Genomic DNA, 19,657 nt, shown 5'->3' with positions numbered 1-19,657 from the left:
TAAAGATTCTGATCTATTTATATAGATATTGCATCTGCTCTCTACAACTAAAATATCTGTGTACAAACAGAATTGCATACAGAATTTCTTGCTGACACATTCAAGAGAACATTTGACTGACTGATGGCCAGACACCGACTGAACAAAGCAACTAGTCAAAGTAGGAAAGAGATCAGGGTGCATCAGCTTTGATTAAACTTTGTGTACAAAATACACTACAAATTACAATATATTAATTATGTTAACATTTCAGTTGAAAGATTTATGTCAGAGTAACAAAATGGATCCATATAAGTCATTAAATTATTTAATACATTAAAGATTAATGTTTAATGTTAATGTTGAAATAACATTAAAATAAGCATAACATGATTTGTTAATATTAAATGGATGAACATACTCAAAGGCTGGTACCTTAAAACCCATGTTATAACTACTATATCTCAACCATACAGGAAGGCAATTTAGTTTGTAATGAATAAATATAACTCAGCCAAAGAATAAATACAAAACTAAATTCAGTGGACTGAATGGTCCTTCATTATCTCATTACAGGAAATGCACATATAGAGCCTGTTCTTCTATTTTACAGCTACTCTGCCGTGGAAATTCTCAAGTGTACCTGTTACTTCCAGTTCTGAAAATTCCAACCTATTCCTGCTAATGAAGCTACGTGAAACTTCATTGCGTAATGGCAGTGGAAAGACGATATCAAAGATTTCTTTCATCAAAATCCTCTAAGTTCACTGGAAGGCTAAACTAACCAACATTGGTGCCCTGTCGCAAGCCAACATCCACAGCCCCGATGCCCGAGTTACAACCAACAGGTGGCTTTATGAGTACAGTGCTGATGGGTGATAGGCAGCATAGTTTAAATGAGTAAAATTAATAGAGTACCAATTCTTTAACATATCAGACGTAGACTCTCAAAATAGGCAGTCTTTTCAAATCAGTCATAGGTGAAGATTATACACTGCATAGAGAAAACGTATCCAATAATCAGCCTTTCCGTTTGGATGCAATCAGTATTGAAAGGCAGATTATCAGATGGTTTGTACTGTAGTTGGTGGGACTGCACAACAGTGGAATCATAATTTACAGCATGACAATGAACTACACAAAGATCTGTAAGACACACCACAACAACTTTTTTCACTGAAATTGACCAATTCATGAATTAGCGATTTGTCTTGTGAAACAGCTGCAATTCTTACAATAAAAAAACAAAATCAACTTTAAGCATTAGAGAAACCAAATAAGGTTTGTTTTAAAAGGATATGAAAATCTTTACAAAACACATCCTATGTCAATTCTTTTAGTTAATGAATTCAAATCAGCCTATGGGTCTTGGCAAACATTGGTCAATCCATATATTGTACCACTACTTACCTTACTGGAACTCCATCACTAAAAATAAATGGATAGGATACACCTAAAATATTTTAAGCAATGTTTTGAGAGGGAAAAACAATATTAAATTCATATTTGAACAAAAAAGTTTAAAATAACTCACATCAAGCAGTGTGTGGAGATGTTGGTCCTGGAAAACACTGTGCAAGAAATCCAAATCCTTTTCACTGCAATCTGTTAAGGCATGGATTTCCTCCAAACTGTCCAGAACCTGTGAAACAGCTCCTGCAGAGACAAGCAAATCATACTTTTGAGTATGTGAAGAGAAGAATGTTTGCACTTCATTAACTGGTTTAGAAAGATGCAAGTAACACAGAAATGATCACACCGATGATAGTTGGCCTGAGAACCAAGAAATTAGTGATAAAATGGCTGTGAATACAAATACATTTTAGCACTTTCCAGGCATGGTACTGGATAGCTAATTAGAACAAATTAAAATTAAATTATGCAAAGCTACATATTGAATGATGAATTGATTAACAAAAAAGATAAACACACAGGAAAGGGGTAGGTGTATTAAAGAGACATCTAGTTGGCATTCATTCAAAAATATTTGATCATGATTTTCCATCTCTTGCTACTAATGAAATTATATCCTTACTGAAATTATGGTAACTGGCAAATCACTGTTCATTAGACAACAACTTCAGTTACCCACATTCACCATACAAGTTCTGAAATCGTTAAGCTTTAGTAGCAATAAAAGAATCTAATTTGAGTACAAATTATGTAAGCATTTAGGAAGCAGAACCAGGAAACTGAAATCACTATTTGGTGGAGGGAAGAGTAAAGAATGAGCAAACATTATTTCAGCACAGGCAGCAAGACAAAAATATACAGGGGAAATGGGAACATTTAAATAAGAAAAATCTCTATCAAGAGTATAGACTCCCTCTCCTTCCCCAGATTTGTTGGCAATATAATGTATAGAAGCATGATTCGCAAGCTACCAAACAGATTAATATTCTTGGGTGCAAAGTGGGAAGTTAAGTTGCCTTTTCAATTCCAAAGCCAGAATTCTAACACCAAACTTATCAACAGATATACCCTGCTAATTTGGTATAATCAAGGAATCAACCCAAGATCTTTCTTGTTTATATAACATGCACTTACATATTGAAATAGTAGCTGACCTAAAAATACCTTTAAATAACTCTATCATTATGAAAAGCAAAGAGAAATAAGATCTAAAAATGTAACACAATGTAACACTGGTTAAAAAGACATTAAGTGAAACAAAACAAACTGAAGTCAATGTGAAACTGATGGCTATAATTGGCTTATTTATTCCAGATAAATTTTTGGGCTTACAAGTGATGCCTGCAGAGAAATATTTTTCCATATATAAAAATAAGCATTCCCAGGTCAAATAAAGCACAGCTCTCTCAATTCAGTTCCGAGAATGAGTTATAGTTTAAGCCACAGAATCAAATTTTAGTAAATTTTTCTTCAGGAACTGTGTGACGCTGACTATGTCAACTTTTATTACCAATTTGAAACTGCTTTTAACGAGGTGGTGGTAAGCTGCTGCCTTGAAATATGACCACAGTGCTTTTGGGAAAGGAGTCTAGGAATTAGATGCTGTGATGAGGAACAGCAATATATTAACCGTGCATTTATGCTTTTCTTAAAATAATTAATCATAAGGATTAATTCATATTTTCATTTACTTAAGTTTTGATTAAAATCTACTGAGTTTTCTCATATTTAAAATATAATTATTTCTTAACACTAGTGCCAATAATTTAATTAAGATTTACTTATTAACATACATAGGTCAAAAAGTTATGAATGCTTTAAGATATGTACAGTCTGTATAACCGAACAGTGCTTGGGAGATCAGCAGGATATATCTGCAAGTCTGCTGAGAGGCTGCAGGTATCCTCTGCCATGTGCGAATTTGGCTCGCTGCAGTATCTAAATCCGTGGTTCTCAACCTTTTTATGCTCGTGGCCCACTTGGGACTTTCATTAACATCTGTGACTTCGACCCTCCATGGTCTCTGTTAGTTACTTAAGTTTTTTTTTGGTCAACTGTACTAATTATTCTAATATACAGTCAATACAGGTGTCCCCTGCTTTTCGAACGTTCGCTTTATGAAACCTCACTGTTATGAAAAAAAGGCAGCGCGCGGAAAAAGCAGCGCGCACTCCGAGCAGCCACTCTCCCACGGATTTGGAACTGCATTCTAGCTGGCATTGCTTAAACACGTGCCTGTGAGCAGCCATTAGCAAGATGAGTTCTCAGAAAAGCCAAAAGAGCTCGTAAGGGTGTTACACTTAGTGTAAAACTAGTCATAATTAAGCGTTTCAATCATGGTGAACAAAGTAAGGAGAAAGTGAGTTTGGCTTGTGGAAGTTGACGAAGATGATGTTGAAGAGGTTTTGATGTCCCATGACCAAGAACTGATAGATGAAGAGCTGATGCAATTGGAAGAGGAAAGGATAACAATCGAAACTGAATGCAGTAGCGAACGGACCGAAAGTGAAGTCGTCCAGGAACTGAACGTGAAGCAACTGCGTGAGATTTTCGCTGCAATGATAAAGTACCACTTTAATTTTGAAAGGGTATGTCGGTTTAGAGCATATTTGCAGGATGGTTTGAGTGCTTACAAAGAACTGTATGATCTAAAAATGCGCAAGGCAAAGCAGTCAAGCAAGCCTTCCACATCAGCCACAGCAGATGACGAACCTCGACCTTCGACATCAAGGCAGGCAGTCATAGGAGAAGATGACCTGCCTGCTCTGATGGAAACAGACGACACCCCAGTGTCCCACCACCCTAACCCCCGGGCCGCGGACAGATACCGATCCGCGAAGAACGCAGTGGTAGCCGGAATGCATCCAGCACACCTTTAAGAAAAAAAGCTGAAATAAACAAGCTAATTAATTAGGTGCTACCTGGCACGTAAATGTTCGCTCAGATCAGAGGCGATTGCCGATTGCGTCGCTTCTGATCTAGGCTGACATTTACGTGCCGGGCGGCACCTAATTAATTAGCTTGTTTATTTCAGCTTTTTTCTTAAAGGTGTGCTGGGTGCGTCCTGGCCACCGCTGTACCCCTGCGTGCTTCGCGGATTGGCATCGGTTCGCTACCCGGAGGGTGGGGGCCACTGCACCACCCCAACGTCTGACGACTCAGCCTAACACACCATCATCAGTGTGCTCGATGTCTTCCCGATTCCCGTGATACTACACTGTACATACATTATTTCTACTTTATATAGGCTGTGTATTTTTAGGTGTTATTTGGTGTGATTTGGCAGCTTCATAGCTTAAAGGTTACTGGAGAGCGCTCACACCGTGTTTCTGCCGACGGCACTTGCATGAGATTTTTGCTACGGAGAACAGTGCGGCAATGATTGTGGAAAAGTATTTCTACTTTATATAGGCTGTGTATTCATCACATCATTCCTGCTTTTACTATGTGTTACTGTTATTTTAGGTTTTATGTGTTATTTGGCATAATTTGGCAGGTTATTTTTGGGTCTGTGAACGCTCACAAATTTTTTCATATAAATTAATGGTAATTGCTTCTTCGCTTTATGACATTCAGGCTTACAAACCGTTTCGTAGGAACGCTCTACCTTTGGATGGGGGGGGAAACCTGTATTTATGTTTTAACAGATTATAGGTATTATACATTAAATATGTTACAGGGGTATATGAAAAATAAAACTCTGAACAGGATACAAACTTAAGACAGTGACAAACTTTTGATAGCAGGTTAAGAGCTTGATTAAAACCACATTCATCTGGATAAGAGGTGGAAAATCTAATTAAAAACAACTTTGCTTTCTTCCAGAGCTGTGGAAACTTATTTTGAATTTCACTAGTTATCCAGAAATCTTGTTTGCTGCGTTTGAATTTTGGGTGAGCTGTTATATCACTCTGCAGCTCAATAAGACATTCTTGCAATGTGGTGTGAGCATCATTCACATTCACCCCAATGGATCCACCACCCAATTTGGAATATACATCTTCAGCAGGACTCTGAACTAAAATTCCATTATCAGTGTGCAGTTGTTTCAAAAGATCAAGATGTACCACCAGATCATCACCTTGCAATTCTATTTTAAGAGTGGCCTCCATAAACTTGCAAGGTCCAGTATTGTTGCTGAAAAGTTTGAGCTTTCCAAGGAAAGCGGTAACAAACTCTTTGCATGATATGAGATTAGTTTTTTCCTTGTAACTGTTCAATAAATTCAGTTCTTCAAATATATCTGGCAGGTAAAATATATCAGACTTAGCAGCGACTATTTGTTTTCCAAGTCGCTTATCACTTAGAAATGCTACAATATTATCGCAAAGTGCAAGGAAGACTATTACTTTTTGATAAATATTGGACCTCTGTATGCATTAGTAGCCGCTCAAAATCTTCTTAGTTTTTCTCACAAAATTGTCAAAATAGATGATCTTGAAGTGCATTTGATTTGATGAAGTTGACAACCATTATTACAGCACCAAGGGTGTCATGCAAATGACCTCCCAATTCTTTTGCAACCAAATGCTGATGGTGGATGACACAGTGTATGCAAAAAATGTCAGGTACAGCATTTTTTAAATAAGCAATGAGCCCTCTCTATCTTCTTACCATCGAAGCAGCACCATCAGTTGCTCAAGCCATTATATTTTTCAGTGGAATATTGTTTTCCAAGAAATAGCATGACTTCAAAAATCTTTTCACCTTTGGTATTTGTCTTAAGCTTTTGGACAAAAAGCATTTCCTCAATGGCCTGATCATTATTCAAAAATCTAATATATATTATCAGCAGGGCTTCATTATCATGCAAGGTGCTTTTCATCGATTTGTAGGGAAAACTTAACTTGCAGTTGTGCAACTAGTTATTTTCCAGTGGAAGGCAAACAGAACCAGCCTCCTGCTGCACACTCGCGGATTGGCCTTGCTGCAGACAGCTCCAGCCAATCTTCAGTTTGTGCATGATACTCATAACTGTTTTAATTAGATTACAATACAGGCCATGGCAGGCTTTCCATATTACTCCCCTTCTGATAAGGCTTTTGATCTGGAAATCATGGCAACTTTTGACAGTCTTTCAGTTGGAATTAGATGTGGATGGTTCTACATTAACATGTAATTATCTATAACAAAATAGTCATAATAACTAGCTGGTGGTGCACATTGCAGAGTATCTTGCAGGGTCATGCCCCCGAGTCACTGCACAATCAGCGATTTAGGGGCTGAATGTGGAGTGCAGCTCAGTAGGCTGCCCTGCACAGTGTGCTCTGGTTAAGCTGGAGCAGAGATAAAGACTGACTTGCAGCAACCCCCCCAAACACACACGCTAAGCTGTCTTGCTGCCTCATTTGCATCATGTAACATTTTCCCATTAATTTCATTCAGGGTTCCAATTAAGTTACATATATTAATGTATTTTTTATTTATATATTTTAGTAATATTTCACTAATCCAGTAAGCTTATCATAGTCCATTCAGAATCTCCTGTGACTTCAAGTTTCTTGTTTTAATATTTGTGGCTCCTATGAAATCTGGCATGGCCACTGGGGGCTATTTGACCCACGTTGAGGACCACTGATCTAAATGGTTGAGTTAAACACAAACAAGTTGTATTTGGTTGTCTTACATTTTTTATTTAAATATATTATCAGACACATGTATTTTTGAGTGTGAATTGTTTGGGTTATTAGTTAACTCTGTACAAGAAAGGGAGCAGCACCAATAATTGTTCAGTTAAAGTGGAGGAATTAAAGTTCTTGATAATTTCCTATTAAGTACCTTGGACTCATCAAAAACTTGCTAATAACATGCACTGACACTAGCACTGTACCCTTTTCTCTGCCATCTTCTGAACTCCCTGACTGTCGTTTTTGCATTTAGACCTTCATCTATAAGCCTTATCACTTCATTGACCTTTCAGATGTTCCTAAAAGGGAGAATCACTTATAACCCTTTGAGGATACCAATATTTAACTATGCAGCATCTGGCCTGCCATTATCAATATCTCATTCCAAAATGTCATTCTTTGACCATTTCCATTTTGCTTACTGTACTATTACTTAACATAATCCTCGGAAAATTCCAAATCCAGAAGTTTTTATGCCTTTATTTGCTTGCAAGTCACCCATTTTCAACAAAAATAAAGTTTAATGTGCACTGGCTGCATACACCTGCATTCATAGGTTTGTTCTGCCACTGACTTTTATACTTATATTAATTTTAAGATTTCTCAAATTATTTTACAAAGCATTACGTTTGGCATTTATTCATTGCTGTTATACAGGAAACTATGCAAACAACTTACAGACAGCAAGGTACCTCAAATACCAATTGTAGCTGTTATCGATATAAGTTCTATATTTCCCTGAATTACGTCACCATTTCTGGGCCCTCCATATCCAGCTTTACCCCCTCAAAATGTGCACTTCAAACATAAGACCATAAGATAAAGGAGTAAAAGTAGGCTATTCAGCCCATCCAGTCGGCACTGCCATTCAATCATGGGCTGATCCAATTCTTCCAGTCATTCCCACACTCCTGCCTTCTCTCCATACCTTTTGATGCCCTGGCTAATCAACAACCTATCTATCTCCACCTTAAATGCACCCAATGACTTGGCCTCCATAACAGATCGTGGCAACAAATTCCACAGATTTACAACCATCTAAAGTAATTTCTCTGCATCTCTGCTCTAAATGGACATCCTTCAATCCTGAAGTCGTGCCCTGTTGTCCTAGACTCCCCAACAATGGGAAATAACTTTGCCATATCCAATCTGTTCAGGCCTTTTAACATTCGGAATGAAACAGAGAAAACTTACAGCATAATACAGGCCCTTTGGCCCACAAACTGTGCCAAACATGTCCGTACCTCAGAACTACCTAGGCTTACCCATAACCCTCTATTTTTCTAAGTCCCATGTACCTATCTAGGAGTCTCTTAAAAGACCCTATTGTTTCCGCCTCCACCACGGCTGCCGGCAGCCCATTCCACGCACTCACCACTCTCTGCGTAAAATACTTACCCCTGACATCTCCACTGTACCTACTTCCAGGCACCTTAACACTATGCCCTCTCATTCCAGCCATTTCAACCCTGGGAAAAAGCCTCTGACTATCCACACGATCAATGCCTTTCATTATGTTGTATACCTCTATCAGGTCACCTCTCATCCTCCTTCGCTCCAAGGAGAAAAGGCCGAGTTCACTTAACTTATTCTCATAACAGTAGTAGTGAGGTTGGGGATGGTATTAAACAGGAAATTAGAAATGTGTGCAATAAAGGAACAGCAGTTATAATGGGTGACTTCAATCTACATGTAGATTGGGTGAACCAAATTGGTAAGGGTGCTGAGGAAGAGGATTTCTTGGAATGTATGCCGGATGGTTTTTTGAACCAACATGTCGAGGAACCAACTAGAGAGCAGGCTATTCTAGACTGGGTATTGAGCAATGAGGAAGGGTTAATTAGCAATCTTGTTGTGAGAGGCCCCTTGGGTAAGAGTGACCATAATATGGTGGAATTCTTCATTAAGATGGAGAGTGACATAGTTAATTCAGAGACAAAGGTTCTGAACTTAAAGAAGGGTAACTTTGAAGGTATGAGACTTGAATTAGCTAAGATAGACTGGCAAATGACACTTAAAGGGTTGACGGTGGATATGCAATGGCAAGCATTTAAAGATCGCATGGATGCACTACAACAATTGTTCATCCCAGTTTGGCAAAAGAATAAATCAAGGAAGGTAGTGCACCCGTGGCTGACAAGGGAAATTAGAGATAGTATCAATTCTAAAGAAGAAGCATACAAATTAGCCAGAAATAGTGGCTCACCTGAGGACTGGGAGAAATTCAGAGTTCAGCAGAGGAGGACAAAGGGCTTAATCAGGAAGGGGAAAAAAGATTATGAGAGAAAACTGGCAGGGAACATAAAAACTGACTGTAAAAGCTTTTATAGATATGTGAAAAGAAAAAGATTGGTTAAGACAAATGTAGGTCCCCTACAGACAGAAACAGGTGAATTGATTATGGGGAGCAAGGACATGGCAGACCAATTGAATAATTACTTTGGTTCTGTCTTCACTAAGGAGGACATAAATAATCTTCCAGAAATAGTAGGGGACAGAGGGTCCAGTGAGATGGAGGAACTGAGGGAAATACATGTTAGTAGGGAAGTGGTGTTAGGTAAATTGAAGGGATTAAAGGCAGATAACTCCCCAGGGCCAGATGGTCTGCATCCCAGAGTGCTTAAGGAAGTAGCCCAAGAAATAGTGGATGCATTAGTGATAATTTTTCAAAACTCTTTAGATTCTGGACTAGTTCCTGAGGATTGGAGGGTGGCTAATGTAACCCCACTTTTTAAAAAAGGAGGGAGAGAGAAACCAGGGAATTATAGACCGGTTAGCCTAACATCGGTGGTGGGAAAACTGCTAGAGTCAGTTATCAAAGATGTGATAACAGCACATTTGGAAAGCAGTGAAATCATCGGACAAAGTCAGCATGGATTTGTGAAAGGAAAATCATGTCTGACGAATCTCATAGAATTTTTTGAGGCTGTAACTAGTAGAGTGGATAAATGAGAACCAGTGGATGTGGTATATTTGGATTTTCAAAAGGCTTTTGACAAGGTCCCACGCAGGAGATTAGTGTGCAAACTTAAAGCACATGGTATTGGGGGTAAGGTATTGATGTGGATAGAGAATTGGTTGGCAGACAGGAAGCAAAGAGTGGGAATAAACGGAACCTTTTCAGAATGGCAGGCAGTGACTAGTGGGGTACCGCAAGGCTCAGTGCTGGGACCCCAGTTGTTTACAATATATATTAATGACTTGGTAGAGGGAATTAAATGCAGCATCTCCAAGTTTGCGGATGACACGAAGCTGGGTGGCAGTGTTAGCTGTGAGGAGGATGCTAAGAGGATGCAGAGTGACTTGGATAGGTTAGGTGAGTGGGCAAATTCATGGCAGATGCAATTTAATGTGGATAAATATGAAGTTATCCACTTTGGTGGCAAAAACAGGAAAACAGATTATTATCTGAATGGTGGCCGATTAGGAAAAGGGGAGGTGCAACGAGACCTGGGTATCATTATACACCAGTCATTGAAAGTGGGCATGCAGGTACAGCAGGTGGTGAAAAAGGTGAATGGTATGCTGGCATTTATAGCAAGAGGATTCGAGTACAGGAGCAGGGAGGTACTACTGCAGTCGTACAAGGCCTTGGTGAGACCACACCTGGAGTATTGTGTACAGTTTTGGTCCCCTAATCTGAGGAAAGACATCCTTGCCATAGAGGGAGTACAAAGAAGGTTCACCAGATTGATTCCTGGGATGGCAGGACTTTCATATGATGAAAGACTGGATGAACTAGGCTTATACTCATTGGAATTTAGAAGATTGAGGGGGGATCTGATTGAAACGTATAAGATCCTAAAGGGATTGGACAGGCTAGATGCAGGAAGATTGTTCCCAATGTTGGGGAAGTCCAGAACGAGGGGTCACAGTCTGAGGATAAAGGGGAAGCCTTTTAGGGCCGAGATTAGGAAAAACTTCTTCACACAGAGAGTGGTGAATCTGTGGAATTCTCTGCCACAGGAAACAGTTGAGGCCAGTTCATTGGCTATATTTAAGAGGGAGTTAGATATGGCCCTTGTGGCTAAAGGGTTCAGGGGGTATGGAGGGAAGGCTGGTACAGGGTTCTTGAGTTGGATGATCAGCCATGATCATTCTGAATGGCAGTGCAGGCTCGAAGGGCCGAATGGTCTACTCCTGCACCTATTTTCTATGCTTCTATAAGGCATGCTCCCCAATCCAGGCAACATCCTAGTAAATCTCCTCTGTACCCTTTCTATTGCTACATGCTCAAGGAGATCTGTTTTTTTTTGTGAGAATGATGTAATGGTCTTTTGGAGGTCATCTGATGTGATTTTCCTGTCAATGTAAGGTCATGTGATGACATGTGCCCCATGACTACATAAGGGTCCACCCAGGTGACGCAGTTGATTTTTGAGTTTGTAGATTTCCAGGTAGAACGTGTTGTGTCTCCATTTCTGTTGCATGCTTGTTTTTGTGACGCAGTTTCATTTTTAAAACGGAGGGTGCATTCTCTTATAAGATGTAGTATATTTGGACTGGAAGTGCCAATTTACTCAATTCCGACAGTTGAAGGGAGAGTGAAGAATTCATCGAAGGATCAAGAGAAGTCGGCATCATTTGGCAGTTTAATAAAGAATTGACCTTATCGAGTCTTCGTTGGAGAGTACCTGCATCGAGATAACTCTCGTCAGAAAGAACAATCAGTTCATGCAAAAAGGTGCTCTCTGTCTCTCTAAAGGAATTTAAAGTCAGTCGATTTAAACTGTTTATTTTTGGCATCGTGAATCCTGTGGACAGAACCAGCAGTAAAGTGAAGAAATCCTTTTCCAGAGAAGTCTCCCCCAATTGAATGCGTAAAACTGTTGGACTTTCAAAGTTATCGCTTTAAGAACTATATCTGACTGTATTGCTTTAAGAACTGTTTCAGCATTTAACGCTTTAAGAACCAGAGCCGAGTGGAGTTGGTGAACTGCTGCATACCTGTTAACCTCCGGTTAAAGTTTTCTGTTGTTTTTTTTTCCTTATCGTTTATACGTGTTTAATAAATGTTTGGTTGTTTTTATATAACCTGTCTCGATTGATATTCATTATTGCCGTTTACGTAACATAATTTGTGGGGGCTCAGCCAGGAAATGTTCCGATTTTGAGTTTAAGTGGTGGTAATTGCCATTTTGATTTGGAAAAGGGGAATACCCGATTTTTTTTGGTTTGATTGGTGTGTGTGTTGTATTCGGCAACAATGGATATTGACGATTTTTTGAATGCGTCTGACTCTGGATTTTTAGAGACTGCGAGAAAACCTGTGGTATTGGAGATTGCTAAGAAGTTGGATATTAAAAGAATCACAATGAATTCTACTAAGGCTTTCATACAAAGAAAAATTGCTGAACATTATATTAATTTGGAATATTTTGATCAGGAGGTGTTAGATAAGTTTCCACTGAGTAATCTGGAAATGCAGTTGCATCTTGAACAGTTAAAGTTTGAAACATTTAAAGTGGAAATGGCCGAAAGACAGGCTAATAAAAAGAAGGGAATTCGAGGAAAGAGAAGCCCTTAAAAAAAGGGAACTTGAAGAAAGAGAAGCCTTTAAAAAAAGGGAGTTTGCAAAAAGAGAAGCTGAAAACCAGAGGAAATTCGAGCGAGAAATGCAGAAATTAAAGTTCGGGAGTCAGTCTTCTGGTTCTACGAAACAGTTTATTGCTAGTCATGAGGTTGTTTTGGCTCCTCCATTTAATGAAGTCGATGTGGACGCATATTTCCAACATTTCGAAACAGTTGCTCTGAGTTTAAAGTGGCTGAAGGACCAATGGCCAGTGATGTTACAAAGTGTAATTAAAGGCAAGGCACAACAAGTTTATACAGCTTTAAATACTGAACAAGCACTGGATTATGATATTGTTAAGCAGAATATATTAAAGGCATACGAGATGGTTCCAGAGGCATATAGAGAAAGGTTTAGAAGTTTAAAGAAATCGGTGGAAAAAACTTATATGGAATTTGCCTATGAGAAATCTGTGTGTTTTGAGAGATGGGTTTCCTCTAAAAATGTGAATGGGGTGTATAATAAATTGAAAGAGCTGATTTTGCAGGAGGAATTTAAAAGAAGCATTTCTGTTGAAGTGAGAACATACTTAAATGAACAGGACACTGCTACATTGCAGGAGATTGCTAAATTGGCTGATGAGTATGTGTTAATTCACAAGAATAAATTTTCTCCAGGTAAAATTTTTAAAAGGAAAACTAGCACAGAGAGTCAAGATAAATCAGACATTAAATCTGAAGTTAGTGAGAAAAGTAAGGATGAAGGGAGACATGTGAAGGAAAGACATTTTGGTATTATTTGTAATTATTGTAAGAAACCTGGACATGTAGTGGCTAATTGCTTCCGATTGAAATGGAAAGAGAAAGAAGTGGCCCCAGATGCTTGTTTGCAGCATATTGGAAAACCTGTAATGCCACAGGGTTTAGAAAATATTAATGAAGATGTGTCAGAGTCTGACCAAGTTAAGAAGGGATATGAAGCTTTTATAACAGAAGGATTTGTATCCTTGAAAGAAGGATCCAATGCAGTACCGATAAGGATACTTAGAGATACTGGAGCTTCACAATCACTAATATTAGATAGTGTGCTAAGGTTTAGTGATGAGTCTGACACTGATGAGGTAAATTATATAAGAGGAGTAGGGAGTGCCCTTATGCCAGTACATTTACATAGAGTAAATTTAAGGTCAGGATTACTTACAGGGGTTGTTAAAGTAGGATTACAATCCAGTTTACCTGTGAATGATGTTTCTCTTTTGTTAGGGAATGATTTAGCAGGTGCACAAGTTTTTCCTGAAGTGCATTTGACAATAAATTCAAATTCTGAGGAACCACAGAGGGATTCTAACACAGATTCTTCCTGTGTTGTAACAAGAGCTATGGCTAAAAAGACTGATGTAAAGGATGAGGTTGTTACTCATGACAGTTTAAATCAAGATTCGAATTTGTAGGATGCATCAGAAACTTTCTTACCTACCTTATTTGATCAGGATTTTGATGGTAAGTCTGATCAGGAAGATTTGTCTTTATCTTGGATGGAGCTGATAGCAGAGCATGGTAGGGATCCTGAGATAGTTAAATTAAAAGAACAAGCTCTTCCAGATAGCGAAATTGGAAAAGTACCAGTTGGATATTATTTTGAAAAGGGGGTATTAATGAGAAATTGGAGATCACCTACAATTCCTGCTAGTGAGGAATAGGAAGTTAATCATCAGGTTGTTGTTCCTAAAATATACCGAAATGAGATTTTGACTATGGCTCATAGTATTCCTTTGGGTGGTCATTTAGGGGTAAAGAAAACTATGAACAAAGTTTCTAAACGTTTTTATTGGCCTAGTTTAAGACAAGATGTGGCGACATTTTGTAGAATGTGTCATACATGTCAAATTGTTGGTAAACCTAATCAGGTTACTCCAGTGGCTCCACTGCAACCAATTCCTGTATTTGCTGAGCCGTTTTCAAAAATCATTGTAGACTTTGTAGGTCCTTTGCCAAAAACTAAAACTGGACATCAATATTTGTTAACTATTATGTGCACAGCATCTAGGTTTCCAGAGGCAGTACCTCTTAGGAACATAACAGCTAAAACTGTGACAAAAGCTCTTATAAAATTCTTCACTTATTTTGGGCTGCCTAAGGATATACAATCAGATCAAGGTAGTAATTTTATGTCTGGGTTGTTCCAGCAGATAGTTTATAAACTGGGAGCAAAGCAGATTATTTCCTCAGCCTATCATCCAGAATCACAAGGAGCCTTGGAGAGATTTCATTCTACACTAAAAACTATGATTAGGACATATTGTGTGGAAAATGAAAAGGACTGGGACGAAGGTATACATTTACTACTTTTTGCAGTAAGGGAGGCAGTACAGGAATCATTAGGTTTGAGTCCTTTTGAACTTGTGTTTGGCCATAGAGTTCGAGGACCTTTGGCTTTGCTGAAGGAACAGTGGATTAATAAAGAAGTACACACTAGTTTGTTAGATTATGTTTTGAAATTTAAAGATAGATTGTACAAAGCTTGTAGTTTGGCCAAGGAAAATTTAAAGTTAGCTCAAGGGAAGATGAAGATGTGGTATGATAAGGAAGCTAGGATGAGGTCATTTAAGCCCGGAGATAAAGTGTTGGTTCTTTTCCCAGTGCAAACAAACCCATTACAAGCCAAATTCCATGGTCCTTATGAGATTAAATCTAAAGTAAATGAGGTGGATTATGTGGTTAAAAATCCCAGATCGGAGAAAGACAACACAGCTGTGTCATATAAATATGATAAAACCGTATTACGGAAGAGAAGTTGCTATTATGACTGCTGTGATCAATAATGAGTCTGATCTTGTTGAAAACTTATCGGAGGATTCATCCGAAACTCATTTTAAACCCAACATTATTTCAGCCAGGTTACCAAATTCAAAAATTCTGGAAAATATTGATGAAAAATTAGCTCATTTACAGCCAGAGCAGAGAGAGCAGAGGAAACAGTTAAATTTTAAGTATAGAGATTTATTTCCAGACGTCCCTAGAAAAACCACTGTAGCTACACATGATGTAAATGTTGGACATGCAAAACCCATAAAACAACATCCATATTGAATGAACAGGGAAAAATGTGAACTTGCTGAACAAGAAATTAAGTATATGTTACAAAATGATATTATTAGACATTCTAATTCGAATTGGAGTTCACCGTGTGTTATGGTGCCTAAGCCAGACAATAATATTAGGATTTGTACAGATTATAGGAAGGTGAATGCTGTGACAAAAACTGATGCATATCCAATCCCTAGGGTAGATGATTGTGTGGATGAAGTTGGACAGGCCAAATTCCTTACAAAAATTGATTTGTTGAAAGGTTATTGGTGTGTTCCATTGACGGATACAGGTAGAGAGATTTCAGCATTTGTAACCCCATCTGGGTTATATGAATATAATGTTCTTCCATTTGGGATGAAAAATGCACCAAGTACTTTTCAGAGGATGATTAATGGCGTGATTCAGGGATTAAAAGATACAGTTGCCTATATTGATGATCTGGTTACAGTAAATAATACGTGGAAAGCACATATTGCAGTGGTGGAGAAATTATTTGAGAGATTTTCAAAAGCTAATTTAACCATCAACTTAGCTAAAAGTGAATTTGGGCATGCCACAGTGACTTACCTTGGTTATGTTGTGGGTCAGGGGAAATTAGCACCTGTTCAAGCAAAAGTTCAGGCAATTTTAAAAGTACCCACTCCCACTGGTAGAAAAACTCGCAGAAGATTCTTGGGTATGGTAGGATATTACAGAAAATTTTGTAAGGATTTTGCAAACATTGCTCTTCCATTAACTAATCTCTTGAAGAAAAATGAGAAGTTTGTTTGGACAGAGTCTTGTCAGGAGGCATTTGATAAATTGAAAGCTATAATATGTAGCCAACCTGTACTTAAATCTCCTGACCTTGAAAAACCATTTTTGTTAGCTGTAGATGTTAGTGATGAAGCTGCAGGAGCAGTATTACTTCAAAAAGATGATGGTGATGAAGTTGATCGTCCGGTAGATTATTTTTCTAAGAAATTTAATGCCCATCAAAGAAATTATTCAACAATAGAAAAAGAATTGTTATCTCTTATTTTAGTTTTGCAACATTTTGAAGTATATGTTGGTTCTATGCATAAACCACTCACAGTTTATACCGATCACAATCCATTAGTGTTTTTAAGGAAGATGAAAAACAAAAATAGATGATTATTAAACTGGAGTTTAATGTTACAGGAGTACAATATTTTCATCACTCACGTTAAGGGTTAAGACAATGTGATCGCTGATTGTCTAGATGTTATATGTACAAGGAAAATTTGGTTTTTTTTGGAGTGATAGTTTAACATTTGTAACACTCCTACTTACAGTAGTTTGTAAAGGGCTGAAAGATAAGATTGTATATATTGTGTATTTTGTAAATTTTATACCTTTTTTTGTATAAATTGTTAAAATTTTGTTCTTCAAGAGACCAAATTTTTTTTTGGAGGGAGGTGTTACATGCTCAAGGAGATCTGGTTTATTTTGTGAGAATGATGTAATGGTCTTTTGGAGGTCACCTGATGTGATTTTCCTGTCAATGTAAGGTCATGTGATGACATGTGCCCCGTGACTATATAAGGGTCGACCCAGGTGACACAGTTGACTTTTGAGTTTGTAGATTTCCAGGTAGAACGTGTTGTGCCTCCGTTTCTGTTGGTGTTTGTTTTGGTGACGCAGTTTCACTTTTAAAACGGAGGGTGCGTTCTCTTATAAGATGTAGTATATTTGGGCTGGAAATTTGTGGCTGGAAGTGCCAATTTACTCAATTCCGGCAGTTGAAGAGAGAGTGAAGAATTCATCGAAGGATCGAGAGAAGTCGGCATCGTTTGGCAGTTTAATAAAGAATCGACCTTATTGAGTCTTTGTTGGAGAGTGCCTGCATCGAGATAACTCTTGCCAGAAAGAGCAATGAGTTCATGCAAAAAGGTGCTCTCTCCCTCTAAAGGAATTTAAGGTCAGTTGATTTAAATTGTTTATTTTCGGCATTGTGAATCCTGTGGACAGAACCAGCAGTAAAGTTGCGTCTCTGAAGAAATCCTTCTCCAGAGAAGTCTCTCCCAATTGAATGCGTAAAACTGTTGGACTCTCGAAGTTATCGCTTTAAGAACTATATCTGACTGTATCGCTTTAAGAACTGTTTTAGCATTTATCGCTTTAAGAACCAGGGCTGAGTGGAGTTGGTGAACAGCTGCGTACCTCTTAACCTCCGGTTAAAGTTTTCCGTTGTTTTTTTTCCTTATTGTTTATACGTGTTTAATAAATGTTTGGCTGTCTTTATATAACCTGTCTCGATTGATATTCATTATTGCCATTTACGTAACACTATGGTTTCCACATCCTTCCTGTAGTGAGGCAACCAGAACTCAGCACAGTACTCCAAGTGGGGTCTGACCAGGGTCCTATATAGCTGCAACATTACCACTCGGCTCCTAAACTCAATCCCACGGTTGATGAAGGCCAATGCACCGTTTGCCTTCTTAACCACAGAGTCAACCTGCATAGCAGCTTTGAGTGTTCTACGGACTCGAACCCTAAGATCTCTCTGATCCTCCACACCGTCAAGAGTCTTACTATTAATGCTATATTCTGCCATCATATCTGACCTTCCAAAATGATTCTTCTACAAATGATTCTTCTGACCTCACAATTATCTATGTTGAACTCCATCTGCCACTTCTCAGCCCAGTTTTGCATCCTATTGATGTCCCGCTGTGACCTCTGACAGTCCTCCACACTATCCACAAAACCCCCAACCGTTGTGTCATCAGCAAATTTACTAACCCATCCCTCCACTTCCTCATCCAGGTCATTTATAAAAATCACAAAGAAGAAGGGTCCCAGAACAGATCCCTGAGGCATACCACTGGTCACCGACCTCCATTCAGAATATGACCCATCTTCAACCACTCTGCCTCCTGTGGGCAAGCCAGTTCTGGATCCACAAAGCAATGTCCCCTTGGGTCCCATGTCTCCTTACTTTCTCAATAAACCTTGCATGGGGTACCTTATCAAATGCCTTGCTAAAATCCATATACACTACATTTACGGCTCTACCTTTATCAATGTGTTTAGTCACATCCTCAAAACATTCAATCAGGCTCATAAGGCATGACCTCCCTTTGACAGTCATGCTGACTATTCCTCCAAATGTTCATAAATCCTGCCTCTCAGGATCTTCTCGATCAACTTACCAACCACTGAAGTAAGACTCGCTGGTCTATAATTTCCGGGGCTATCTCTACTCCCTTTCTTGAATAAGGGAACAATATTGGCAACCTTCCAATCCTCCGGAATCTCTCCTGTCCTCATTGATGATGCAAAGATACGAGGGGTGATTGAGAAGTTCGTGGCCCAAGGTAGAAGGAGTCAATTTTAGCAAACCTAGCACATTTATTTTTCCTACATTTACACACTTAGTCCAGCGGTCGTGGAGTATACAGATCCCTTCTTTGTAGAAGTCAGCGTCTTAGACCTCCAGAAGTGGTCCACAGCAAGGGCGATTGATAAGTTCGTGGCCTAAGGTAGAAGGAGATGAGTTATTAACTTCAAACCTTCTACATTTTCACTGACAGAGTTGAACTGCACGTGCATGTAACAAGAGCTGTATAACTCATCTCCTTCTATCTTAGGCCACAAACATATCAATCACCCCTACTGTAGACCACCTGGAGGTCCAAGACGCTCTCGCTACATGCACGTATAGTTCAACTGTTTTGAGTGATAATGCAGAAAGTTTGAAGTTAATAACTCACCTCCTTCGACCATAGGCTATGAACTTATCAATCACCCCTGCTGTGCACCACTTCTACAAAGAAGGGATCCGTATGCTCCATGCCCCCTGGACTAAGTGTGTACATGTAGGAGGGGCCTATGTTGAAAAATAAATGTGCTAGGTTTTCTAAAATTGTCTCCTTCTACCCTAGGCCACAAACTTATCAATCACCCCTCGTATTTGCCAGAGGCTCAGCAATCTCCTCCCTCGCTTCCCACAGTAGCCTGGGGTACATCCCGTCCGGTCTCCGTGACTTATCCAACTTGATACTTTCCAAAAGCTCCAGCACATCCTCTTC

At 38.8% G+C, this 19,657-nt stretch overlaps 1 protein-coding gene across 5 annotated transcripts in view; it reads right to left on the bottom strand.

Moving 5' to 3' along the window:
* caska (calcium/calmodulin-dependent serine protein kinase a) overlaps nt 1-19,657 on the bottom strand; it is a 410,842-nt gene that overhangs the window by 119,158 nt on the left and 272,027 nt on the right. For all 5 annotated transcript variants that reach the window (XM_072260443.1, XM_072260444.1, XM_072260445.1 and 2 more), the window contains one exon: nt 1,514-1,635. In XM_072260443.1, the coding sequence (XP_072116544.1) occupies nt 1,514-1,635 (122 nt within the window). The remainder of the gene's footprint in view (nt 1-1,513; nt 1,636-19,657) is intronic.

This window comes from Mobula birostris, chromosome 6 (assembly GCF_030028105.1).
Source record: "Mobula birostris isolate sMobBir1 chromosome 6, sMobBir1.hap1, whole genome shotgun sequence".
Classification (NCBI taxonomy): Eukaryota; Metazoa; Chordata; class Chondrichthyes; order Myliobatiformes; family Myliobatidae; genus Mobula; species Mobula birostris.
Note: the sequence above shows the minus strand (reverse complement) of the source record. Positions and strands in the feature narration are given on the sequence as shown.